Genomic DNA, 13,358 nt, shown 5'->3' with positions numbered 1-13,358 from the left:
ATTAATTCCCTGTGTCTATCTCTAATTGGTAATTCCTGAGTAATCTTTAATTGATGATTTTATTTCCCCCAAAAATTATTTCACAGAGAATTAAAAATATAAGTTATTTTTCCTTGTTCTTGGTAATAGCCTGTACAGATTTTGTGGAAGTAGCAGTGTTTTATTTTCTCCTCCATGACATCCAGTAAATTTAGTTACATGCTGCTGGGTAAGGGTTCAAAGGTTAATCTGAGTTTTGGGCCACCTGATAAAAGTTAAAATCTTACCTAGAAGGTCAGTTGGGTTTGTTTTTTATGAGTACAAGAAAACAGATGGGACTCAGTTGCATAATTAATGCAAAGAAAAATGAAGCCCCATCTTTATTATTATTTTTCATTCTTTGATTTTATTCAATTTTCAATTCTTTGTGTACAATGCATATTTAATTTCTTCCAAGTTTCATGGAAATTTCTAGATGATAATGATATTAGATATCAGATGATGGCTGTTTCCAAACAGCTAAACAAAACTCTAAAATTTATGCTTCTATCTAAAAGGTAGTATTGAATCGATGTCTGTAGTACTGAATTACTTTAAATATTGTTTCATATATATTTGATAATTGGGTCAGAATAAACATATATTACTGAAGTGTATAAGCATTATTTATTTTCATCTCAGCTTTATAGAATTTAAGCCCAACACTGACAGTGACTATCTCCATGAGTAAAGGAAATGGATGGTTCCAGTCCTGCCAGGGCTTATTATTTGCCTAATATTAAGAGTCATTTTCCTCAGAGCTGAAGATACAAAGGCAAAATGAAAAATAATCCTTGCCCTTAGGGTGCTTACATTCTACCTGGGACATGTACCATGTTAATAGGTACATTTCTATATGATAACTAAAGAGAATAAGCCCCAACAGTCATTATTAAAAAAAAAATTATAGGTTTCAGTTTGGATACTTTGAGATGCCTACAGGACTGAGTTAGAGATATACAGCAGACAGTTGATGATACAGGCTTAGTGCTCAGGAGACAGAATCAGGCTAGAAATATAGATCTGAGATTTATATCCCCACCATCTAGCATTTTAGGGCACTTTAACTTTGCAATGTGCTTTACAAATATTATCTCATTTGATCTTCAGAATAGCTCTGTGAGGTAGGTATTATTATTATTATTATCCTCACTTTGCAGTTGAGAAAACTGAGATAGCCAGAGGCTAAGTGACTTGCCCCAGATTAGAGAACTAAGAGGTATCTAAGATTGGATTTGAATTCAAATCTTACTGACTTTAGGCTCAGCTCTGTACCTAGAGAGCTGTGCTACCTAGCTGCTTGAAAGGAGGACATACTCCATATTAAACATTTTTAAGACAGAGAGTTTTAAATTTGATGTCAATATGTTTACTTTATCCCCAGGAATTCTCATACCTCTAAAAATATAAAAGGCTTTTAGATCATTGGAGCAGTACCAATTAAAAGGACCAAAAAAAGGTCTCCTCTAGGAGATGACATGTGAACTAATCTTGGAATGTAATTAGGCATTTCAAGATGTAGAAGACTGGAAGCAGAACATTCTGGGAATGGAGGAGAGCCTATGCAGACACATAAAGGTGGGAGATAGAAAGACATGCATGAAGAAGAGTAAGTAGGAGTGTTTGGTTGGAACACACAATGCATATTGGAATATAATGTGAAGCAAACCTTGGCTACTCCTGGAGTTTAGGAACCCAATATTATCATTTAAAAACATTTTTTTCTTGTTTAGGCAATCAGAGTTAAGTGACTTGGGGGCCACACAGCTAATAAGTGTTAAGTGTCTGAGTCTGGATTTGAACTCAGGTCCTCCTGACTCCAAGGCCAGAGCTCTGTTCAGTGTGCCACCTAGTTGCCCCTTAAAAGCAAATGTCCTGACCTTCTAAATGTTCCTTTCCCCCATTATTGTTATGAAATAGCCAAAAGATAAACCCCAAATTGCCTCACTCCTGAATCTCTCATAGTCTTTGAAAAACTGTGGTTCAGTATCCAGTGAAGCAAAAAGCAAGTGTTCCATTTTGAAGTATAGGATTCTGGGAAGTTCATAAGCCTAGAACTTGATGAATATAAATAAATGTCTATTTTTTGTCAATTCATAAAAGTAAAGAAAAATTGTAAAATAAAGCACAGCATTTGCTATCCAAGTACATTTGAAATAATATGAAATTAAAATTTTTGGGAGAAAATTCACTGGGGGAAATACAAGGCATATCCAGATATAGCATTTCTGATCCTCACTTGATAAGGGACACTTGTGACTTTAGAAGTGTTGTCATAAATTCAATATCAATCACTTTTTATCTTCTTCCTTTCTCCTCTTTCCTCATTTTTTAAATTTGTCTAAAACTCAGCCATCAGCTTTGATTTTGTTGTCTCTTCTATTTTTTTTATTGTTGAGTTCCTAAACTTACAGATAGTATGCTATTTAAAAAAAAAATACTTCATGACTTCTCTATTGGAGAGGTAGTATTACACAGTGGATAGATAACTAGCACAAAGCCAGCAAGACATGGGTTCAAGTCCTGATTCTGACACATAGTGCCTGTGTAACTCTGGTTATGTCACTCAGGAAGACCTGAGTTCAAATCCAGCCCCTGACACTTACTGGCTATGTGATCCTGGACAAATGACTTAACCTGGATTTGCCCCAGTTTCCTCATCTGTAAAATTGAAATAATAATAGTATCTACCTCTTGGTGGTGTCATGAGGATCAAATGAGATAATATTTAAATCACTTAGCATATTGCCTGGCACATATTAAATGCTATATAAATGTTAGCTATCATCATTAGCATCATCATCATTATTGTTATTATTAATTATTATTAATATTCAATCTCTCAGTGTCATAGAGAGTTCTCTAAATTCTCTAAGTTGCAGAGAAGGTGCCGACCTGTATTCTTAGGGAGAAATTTCCTTTCCTGGGAATTCCCACTATGAAGAAAATTTAGATTCAGTCCCGATTGCTCCTTTTCTATTATATGCAGTAAGGAATTTCATAACTCTTGCTTGAAACTAGGTCTAGAACTCATAGGTTGAAGCCAGGAAGACACTGCTTCTCACGTACTGTGCATTACACCAGTTGCCAATGAGAGTTCATGGTCACTGTGGGGATGTGAAACCTTGATAGGTTTTTTTTCCATCAGTCACTTTCCATGCCCCACATAGCAGAGATCCAGTTTCTGCTTACCATCTCATTCCAATGTCAATGAAAATAGCAGCTGTTATATTATCCCACATTCCATAATGGGATCATCTGTCTGGACAGCTACATTTTATTTTTAGCCAAATAGATGCTCCTACATTTGTCTTAGTGCTGTTTTCCCCAGAAACAGGATAAAGTGGGACAAAAAAATTATAGAAACCAATTGAGGCCCAGAGAAAAAGGCTGGCTTACTCAAGGCCAGACGAGGGGAAGGAATAGAGCTAAGATTAAATAATTAGGATCTCTGACTCCAAATCCATTGCATTTTCCACTATCCCATGTTAACACTAATAATCATGATACTATATCTTTACTTGCATGGCTTTTGTCTCAAGAGCAAATGCCAGCAATGATCTGACCAGGGTTTTAGTGCCTTCCCCTCCATTATCTGGGTCTGTGAGCCTGGGAAAATCAGGTAACATCCTGGACCTTCAGGTGCCTTTTCTGTAAAATTGGATGATAATGTTTATACTATCTAATCCAAGGCTGTTGTAAAGAAAACACTTAGAAAAAAAGTTCTACAAATAAAACTTATTAAATGGTGATGCACTATGGAGGAAAGATCAGTGAATTTTGAGATAGAAAATCTGGGTTGATATCCTTGCTCTGACTTGTTTTGGACAAGTCACTTTTTAACCTATGTGAACCCCAGTTTACTCATGCATAAAACAAAGCTGCTGGATTCAATTATTTCTTCATGGTGTCCTACCTCTAACTTATAATCCATGGAGAGCAGGAAGTGTATTTTGTATTTTTTAAATAGTCTTCATTCCTGACTACTGTGCCAAGCATATATGTTATTGTTGTTGTTGAATTGTGTCTGATTTTTTGTAACCCATTTGGGGTTTTCTTGTCAAAGATACTACAGTGGCTTGCCATTTTTTTCTCCAGCTCATTTTACAGGTCAAGTGACTTGCCTAAGGTCACACAACTAGTAAATGTCCAAGGCCAGATCTGAACTCAGGAAAATGAATCTTCCTGCCTCCAGGCTTGGCACTCTATCCACTGTGTATACTGTATGTAAGCACATATGGGTACCTCATAAAGATCTCTGTGTTATTACCACTACTAGTGTAGATGGAAGCAGTGCTTTGGGCCTAGTGACCCAGTTTCTCATTGAAAGGCTGGAATGGAGCCATGGACTGCTAGAAAACAGCTAGGCAGAGTAATGGATATGGAGAATTCTCCTTGAAGTCAGAAAGACCTGAATCTAAATTCTGTCTTGGTCACTTCCTAGCTACTTAACCTGTCTTAGCTATTTGTCAAAAGGTTATAATAATAACACTTACCCATAAGGCTATCCTGTGGATCAAATTTATAAATTACGCAAAGTGTTTTGCAAATCTTAAAGCACAATGGTGTGATTAAACAATTGGCAAGTAGAAAGCTTGTTGCATATGCCTTAGATTTCACTAAGAACAGGTACAGCATTTATGTTATAGTTAGTCATGGATGCCAACAAGAAAGAACTTCACACTCTGCAGTATAAGATTCACCAAAATTATAAAATACTGGAAATTAACAGACATTAGGAAAAACCATTTAGTACAGCTGATAATTTTGCAGAGACAAAAGTGTGGTTGACTGATGATCACAGCATTTTGAGCTAGATGGGAAGTTAGTGATCACCTAATCCAGGGGTTCTTAACTTCTGACTCACGGATCCCCAAGGGGTCTATGAATATATTTCAGAAGGTCCTTGAACTTGGTTTGGGATAAAAAACCACAGGCTTATTTTCACTAACCTCTAACAAAAATTGAGCACATCCTTCAAATATTTGAAAGCATTATTGTGAGCTGTTCATAATGCTCACCACACTGCAACAGGGATCCATGACACCAAAAAAGGTAAAATACTCCTAAAATGATCCAGCGCTCTTGTGTTTCAGTTGAGAAAACCGAGACCCAGGGAGATGCAGTGAATCTTTGCAGATCACACAGTAGGATAGCCAGAATTTGAACCAAAAAATCCACTGTTCTTTCCAGTACAATATGACTGCTTCCCAAGGTCACACACTTTGGTACTGGATCTCTCAATTCCCAGTCCACTGCTTGTTCTACAAAATGATACAGAGGAGATATCACTTGACTGACAGTGTAATTTAGTCTATAAAATAGCAGGGCAATTAGTAAATGGAATTTACTGGAATTAGGAGAGGTGCATGAATATTATTTTAATGATGATCTGAATACTGTTTGAATGTGATTTACATATGCCTCCAATTACCATGCTGTCTTATCTATGTCAAGTATAAAAATGAAAGTCTCTTAATGATTGTTGTGAAGTCTGTTGTTCCTTAATTTTCCTTTCTTAAGTCTTTGCACTCACTCTCATTGATCATGGATTCTCTTCACCATAAATGTACTGTTAGTGAATGTGTGCATTTCTTCAGGGCTATTCTGTCCATTGACCTTTCAGCAGGAGAATTCAAAAATAGCACTAGTAAATTTCCTTCATTGCCCAACCCAGCTTAGATTTTGCATGGCAACACATTTGCATGGTCTGCCCGGAGTGGAGGACAGAGAACAGGTGGAGAAGTTGTGGCCTCTGCTTTTAGTTGGCTGATTGCCATCCTTCCTGCAATCACCCTGAGCTCAGGTTACTCCCAGCCAGGCCTCCCCAATATATTGAGAGCTGGAAGGTACTAGCCCACATACGGGGCAGGTGGAAAGCTGCCTAGGTCAACACTCTTGTCTATGTGCTCTCCAAAGGGCAGACAGAGTTAACTTAGTTCTTTTTTTAAAAAATCTTGAACATTTTGGAGACACTGCTGAACAACTTGGGAGCTGGAGAAAATACATAAATAGGTGAGAGAATACAATGGGGTCTGGTTGGTGCTTTCTCTATTGTGTTTCTTTAAGTGTGATGAGTTGTTAACTACAATTTGTTTAGGATCAGACACCTTCCTTCCCACTCACCAGGAAATTCAACCTTACTGATTTCATTTGGTAGTTTGGTTTCACTTACAATGGTTTGTTAAACACATTTTTGCATTGTTTTCAATTAAAGCATCTCTTTTAGATATTTATTAATTTGTTCAAAAGAAAAGCCATAATATTTGCAAAATGTTTACATAAAGAAAGGATAAACAATAATAATTTATTTTCTGACTTTTCTCTTTTTACTACAGGTTTCTAGGTTGCTATTAATAGCTCTGTTAGTGCTGTGTTTCTTGTATAGCTATGGCTTCCGTATCCATAGCTGGCTGCCTGCTGACCCAAAATCGGTATTATCAAAGTAAGTCAATGTATCTTAACCATAGGGTTGTCATTTCTTTGGAGGCTGAGGTGGATGAGGAATATAAAGTATATAACATAATATTCAGGATAGAACAGCAGTATATGACTATGTCAAGGAAGAAAAATGAGCAAATCATGAGTTAGAATCCTTTTTTAAACAATGATTTTACATTTGCTGTTTTTACTTAGTTGTCCTGCCTCAGTCAAGACATTCTTGTTGATAATTTAATATGTAGATACTACATCTATTGAGGCAAACCACAGCTACCCTGTGACTCAGTTGAAGGTCTTTGAAGGGTGTTCTAGCCAAAATATTCATCACTTTGTGGTCAATCTAGTAATAAGGTTCTCTAAACTTATCTATCCTCATATTAAGTCAGAATTCTTTCACCAGTTTCATACTCAAAGTCTTTCTGACTTAGAAACTTGTAGTGCTTACATAGCACTGGCATAAATTAGAGAGCCCAAGGTCAATTCCATACAGTAATGAGGCATTAGGCAAAATTCTCTATGGCAATGATTAGAAGAAAACAAGTGTTCTTGGATTCCATAATATGTTTGCATATATGTTGCATTTGTATACATCTTAAAAATTCATAATTTGGAAACGGGCTTAGAAAATAACTTCATAAACTGACATTAGGAATCAATATGTAGAAAGGTTCTACTTAATAAAGAGCCAAAGGATTATTCGTATTAGAAGTTTCTACACAATTCTACATTGTGAATTTTCTAATTGTTCTTCCCTTGTACCCATAGGCTCTCATTCTCTCTCTCTGTCTCTATTTCTATCTCTTTCTGACTCTTTACACACATGTGCGCACACACACACGCATATTCTTCCTCTCTAGTTGTACTCAAGTTCACATATGAATATATGTGTGTATACGTATACATATATACACATATACATATACATAGTGTATATACTATTAAATATCTACATATGTTTAAAATATAAGTGTACTCATACACACATTTTAAGCATCTTTTAATAGACTCCATAGAGTAAAGCATTTGAGATTTGATTTTTACAGGGAAAACTACAAGAAGTCTGTGATTATGATACTCGATATAATGCCTGACACAGTGCAGGCACTTAATATATTCTTACTGATCAATTAATGCCTTTGTAGTTGTTGGTGATCTAAACATTTGTAATATGCGTATGTATATATATATATATATATATATATATATATATATAAACATATGTTTATAATATATATAACAAAGATGTAACATATTTATAATATATAAATATAATGTCTATGTATTTTGTCAAACATAGTACATTGAGTGTCATACAGTAGAAAGAGTGCTGCCTCTGGAGAAAAAAGATCTGAGTTCAAATCCTGATTCTGGTATTTTCTATTCATGTAGTAACCTCTCTCAGCCTCAGTTTCCTCACTCTAAAATGAAGGGAGTTAGACTAGATGCCCTCTAAGGTTCTTTCTAGCTCATGATCTAGGATCCAATATTATGAATAACTTAGAAACTTTAGGCAACTAGAGTAACTAGTTTGTAACACCACTTTGTGTATATGTGTTTCTGAAAGTCTGAAGACTGTCAATTCAGAATATTTTCCTGGGTGACAGCATCCCTGTTATTTTGAGTTCATCTACTCAGGGTCTCTATTATACCAAGTTTTAATCCTCTTTCCCACTGTGAGGGTTAGTTTTTGAAGTCACAGTTAGTCGGAGAGAAAGTATAAAGAAGTCAAGCAATAGCTTCAGTAAGTAAGCTCATTCACTCTTGTGTGCTAAGTACATATTTAGTGATTGGCTTCATATATCTTAGTTTCTGAGCCTGGGCTAGCAACAGAGGGTTCTCAGGTAAATTAACAACTTCTGTATTTACAAATGGCATGCAGTCCACAAACTCCTTGAGTATGAGGGTTTCACTGTTTTTATAAAACAGGAGTCTCTAGAAAAGCATAGTAAAGAACATGGTATAGTAGTTAGAGTGCTGGGCCTGGAGTCAGAGAGATTGAGTTCAAATCTAGCCTTAGACACTTACTAGTTGTGTGACTTTGGGCAAGTCCATTAACCTTTGATTATTTCAGTTTCCTGAATTCTGAGATGGTGTTGTTTTGTAGATTGAATGAGAGATGAGTAAAGTGCTTAGTATAGTGCCTGGCACATAGTCAGTTACTGCCCAAATGCTATTATTAGTATCATTATTATTATTAATTATTCAGTATTATGATGGGACTAAAATTCTGAGTACAGTATGAGTCTGACTACAGACAATATTATTTAATAATTATGTACATACACATACAGATGGCATTTATATAACACTTAGAATTTCCAAGTGTTTTTATATACACTATTGTTTTCCTCATTGTATATATAATTATTGTTATTGTTATTAATATTATTATCCCTCCACAGAATCCAGTATTTGTTCAGTAAATTCTTTCACTGGCTTTGATTCTGTAAACTTCACAGACATGGAGAAAGCCCATCCAGGTAATTAATTTAATTCATGGTACTCATAGCTATTATTTTCCCCCATCTAGTTTGTCATTACTGAACTTCAGTCACTAAGCATCATTATACTTACTTTTCTAGGGTTACCTGAAGCAGCTGAATCCAACTGGTGGTTCAAATCTTTTTTCCATTCAGATCCTGCCCCTCCAGATAAAGAAAGGAAAGATCTGTTTATTACTAGGTAAATATTAGACTCTTTTTTTTTTTGGTAATGATTTTGTTTCCCAACTAAATGAAGCTAGATGCTATTCTTTAATTCCCTCACTACCCAACAATAAGTATCTTTCTAAACAAAATATAATGAAAGCTTTATTATTTGTCATGTTCCCAGACAGTCCCAGACATTGTGATTTTCCAAATTTTACCTCACTTTACTTCTAGATAATCACTTCATCCTTCCCTTGCCTTAACTCCAAACACAGGCAGAGGTCACAGGCAGGACCATTTTGGGGGAAAGCCCTGAAAGGTTGTCTTCTAACAACCACTGCCACTACCACCCAATGGATTTTTTAGATCACAATCTAACTGCTATATCCTAACTGTAGGATAAGATCTAACGTTGGGAGAACCTTAGAAGTTATATAGTCCAGCCCTCTTTGCAGATGAGAAAATGCATCCTCAGAGGAGTTAAGGGACTTGCCTAAGGTCATAGAGCTACTAAGTAACAGAGCTGGGATCTGAACTCAGGTCCTGTGTCTCTAACTTCAGCACTCTTTGTACTATACCACCATTATTGGTACCGAGTTTTAGGTTTGTGGTTTCTATAGACTTCCGCTTTCTTAAAGTGTTATACCTCTTACTACAAGAAAAAAAAAACTTAATCGTGTTCATTAAACTTTTTTTTTTTACTGGTGCTTACATGTTTAACATAATCAAGCACAAATTATTCCATTGGACCAATGGCTAGTAACAAAATTATTTTTTTTTCTCATTGATTCTGTTGGCAACATAGTTAAGTCTGTGGATTACTTCTCAGAATATTTTTTCCAATTAATAATTGAAGGGAATATTATATTTTACATGGAGATTAGTTAAAACAAAGACATTTTTTCTCTCATCCAAATTCATGGAGCCTGTGGATACCATATTTTTTAAAAAAAATCTATGGTTAAAGCTTACAGAATGTTGGAATTAATCATGTCTTTGGAAGCATTGTTAAACCTAATGAAATATGGGAAAAGATTAGTAGCCTTGATAATTTAGGTCAAAATTCCAAATCCTTTCTTTCCCCCGTGAACAAGTAATTTCTTGACTCAGCTAGGTGAGTTCTCAACCCACTACTTTGTCTCTCAATGCAGACATCCCAAGGGCCAGTTATCCCTGTGCATCTTGCTGCTGCCAATCTTTGTTCTGGAATCTACTGAACAGTCTTGTAACATACTGAACTCTCCTTTTTATTTTTTTTTAACAGCATTAGTAGTTAATTCCAACAATTAAGCTGCCTCTGCCTGTTATAACACATTCGTATCCCTAAACATTAATGTTATTCCGGATGACCACACTCCACGGCAGTAAGGCAATAACTATTTGAAACCTCAGTTGGGAGAGGAGATAACAGCATTAGAAGAAACAATGATAATTCAAGTCATATTATTCTGTGCTGAAGCTGTCTCTGCACATATCATCAGTAACATAAAGAGCAATGATTCTACCTGAGAAGTGTACTTTTTGACACCTGTGCCTTTTCAAATGTATATATTATGTATGTATGTATATATGCTTATATATAATCATTCATAAAAGTTGTCTTTTGATTATCTTTTAGGTTGATTTTTTTTTGTTATTATTATATTCTATGTTAAGGAAAAGACTCCTCTCAATTTATCTCAATTTCAGACTGGTGTTAATGCTTAGATAAACTCAAATGCCCCCTCCCTGCTATCAGACACCAAATGACTTTCTTGAATAATGCTCATTACATCCCTCTGGAAGACCTTTCAGAGAAGGTCAGAGAGAAGGTCCGATATTATGAGAACTTTACTCACACAGGAGAGAGAGATATCATTATATCCTTATGTATACATCTTATATTTGAAAAACTATCTTCAAAAATATATAAAAATGTCCCTTTGTTACCAAATTAGTCTAATTGAGGTAAGTTGAGGCAGTCATTTCATTTTAGTCGCTGGATAGTGATATCCAAAGCGGCAATCTATCGTGACCAAATTCATAGGCTAAATCATTCATTTCTGCTTCCACAGAGAGAATGCCATTTGCCTATCACTAAGTGAGGGAGAAAATTGAGTCTATCATCCCATATGCAATGGCTGTTCCCCATGCTTTGAATGCTCTCTTTCCTAGTCTCTGCCTCTTGGAATCTGGTTTCCTTCAAGGCTTAACTTAAAGGGCCACCTTTTGCATGAGATCTTTCCTAGTTCCCTCGCTGCTGCTTAGTGCTTTCCCCTACAAGGTTAGCTTGTATCTGCGTTTCATGTGTGTTTGTGTGTGTGTGTGTGTTCTATATATACATATATGTGTATGTGCATGTTGTTTTCCCCTTTAGAATGTAGACTACATTAAAGGCAGAGACATTAGCTTTTATCCGTATCGCTAGAGGCTAGTACAGTGCCTGGCATATAGTAGGTATTTAATAGATGCTTGCTGGGTGATTGATTAATTTATGTTTTGGGCTGAGTTTTTTGTTTATTTGTTTGTTTTTGCCTGAGATCTATATAAATGAAAGAAATTTGTATTTTTGTCTTGAATCTTTTGGATAATCGCGAGGGATGTCTACTTCACCTTGCATGTATGGGTGCATTCTTAAAGACAGAGGCCCTATTTAGGCAGTCCTAACCTCGCTTTGTTTGTGTCTAAAATACAAATTACTGGTAATCGTGCCTTATGTTGTAGGATAGTAAAAAGATTTTTCTTAGTAAAAATTTTTGCTTGTTTTTAGTATTGAAATTAATTTTTGTGTGTAGTAATTTTAGAAAAAAATTTACAAATAAGCCAAATGTGTTTCTGCCTCATATATTTTTTTCTTTGCTATTTGGTATACATAGAAAGAGAAATGTTGTCGGAATACTTGCTGAGTTATTTGGTAAATATATAGAAATCATGTAGAGCCTGCTCTTTACCTTTGGTTGCTAATTTCAGAAGTTGTTTCTTAAACATTCATTTTTATTTCTTTTGTATAATGTTTTCAAATTCTTTCAGAATGAAAAAAAATTATAATTTCAAATGCATGATACATCATACTGGTTTTATATGTTAAAATAATTGTGAAAGGTATAATTATTTATAATTAAAGTAATTTTCTGATCACATTTCTGTGTCTATTGTCATGATGATAAAATTTTAACCTTATCAAAATATGCCCAATTATTAAATTCTTAGGATTATAGATCCCAAACTATATCCTAAGCTGGAAGAGATCATAGAAGTGATCAAGTTCAACTACTCATCTTTTACAGATAAGAAAACTGAGGCAGGAGAACAAATGATTTGTATTGGGTTACAGAGCAAGCAAGTAGAATTTGAAACTAGGTCTTCCTGCTTCTAGGCACTACACCATGCTGCCTCTTAATACTTTTTTTTTGGGGGGGGAGGGAAGGGGGAAGATATAACATTGATTGAAAGTGAAAAGAATTTCTTGAGTTAACTCAAGAAAGTGTCCATGTAATTTGTTCAATTATTTATTCAACAACTATTTATTGTAAAACATTAATCCTAATAGGAACTTATTTATAGTGTAACAATGATGGGGAATACGCATTCTATCCTGGGTTTCAACCTTACAGAATGAATTTTATACAGTGGAATGGGCTTGAAAAGAGGAATTTAAAAAAAAAGAATCTAGGTAGCTCTTACTTTAATTCAGCAATATTTGTAAAATATCTACTGTGCATACTGGAAAAAATGCAAAAATCATGCTATCTGTTTGAGATGGTGTCAGAGCTTGGCGAGATGCCCAAGGTTCTAGATACCTTTTCTAAGGAAAAAGTGGAAAAAGCTTTGGAAGCAGTAGGACTATAGGAGAAGATGGTTCATCAACATGCCTCAGATGTCCAATTTACTTCCCTAAAAACTTCACAGACAGATTTTTTTGGGGGGTGAGATTGGGGCCTTTTTCTTGGTTAAATTGGGATCTTATCTTTTTTCCTTTCAAGAATTCATGCACTCATTTGTATATTTTGGAATATTCTACTCTGTATGAATTCTCCAAATTTTATTTCCTATACATATATATATATATATATATATATATATATATATATATAAATAGGTCTATTCATTATTGGCCATTTGTGATGCTTTTTGTTGTAATCATTTTTTGGTAGAAAGGAGTTATGCTGGAGAGCATAAGCTAAAGGCTAATCATCAGGTTAAATGACTTTTGTTCTGAACCTCTAAAAGTCATACCCCTGGAAGCAGGGAGTAAGATAGGTATAATTCTAT

At 35.1% G+C, this 13,358-nt stretch overlaps 1 protein-coding gene across 1 annotated transcript; it reads left to right on the top strand.

Moving 5' to 3' along the window:
- Positions 1-5,867: 5,867 nt before the first annotated feature.
- Positions 5,868-12,224, top strand: PPDPFL (pancreatic progenitor cell differentiation and proliferation factor like). Its single transcript, XM_020992592.2, has 5 exons — positions 5,868-6,033; positions 6,357-6,463; positions 8,862-8,939; positions 9,042-9,141; positions 10,372-12,224. Exons 2-5 carry the CDS (start codon positions 6,409-6,411, stop codon positions 10,382-10,384), a joined length of 246 nt encoding a protein of 81 aa, XP_020848251.1. The 5' UTR covers positions 5,868-6,033; positions 6,357-6,408; the 3' UTR covers positions 10,385-12,224.
- The last annotated feature ends 1,134 nt before the right edge of the window (positions 12,225-13,358 follow it).

The sequence above is a fragment of the Phascolarctos cinereus genome, unplaced genomic scaffold, assembly GCF_003287225.1.
Source record: "Phascolarctos cinereus isolate Bilbo 61053 unplaced genomic scaffold, phaCin_HiC Scaffold_4;HRSCAF=312, whole genome shotgun sequence".
Classification (NCBI taxonomy): domain Eukaryota; kingdom Metazoa; phylum Chordata; class Mammalia; order Diprotodontia; family Phascolarctidae; genus Phascolarctos; species Phascolarctos cinereus.
This window is presented reverse-complemented; position numbering and strand designations above follow the sequence as displayed.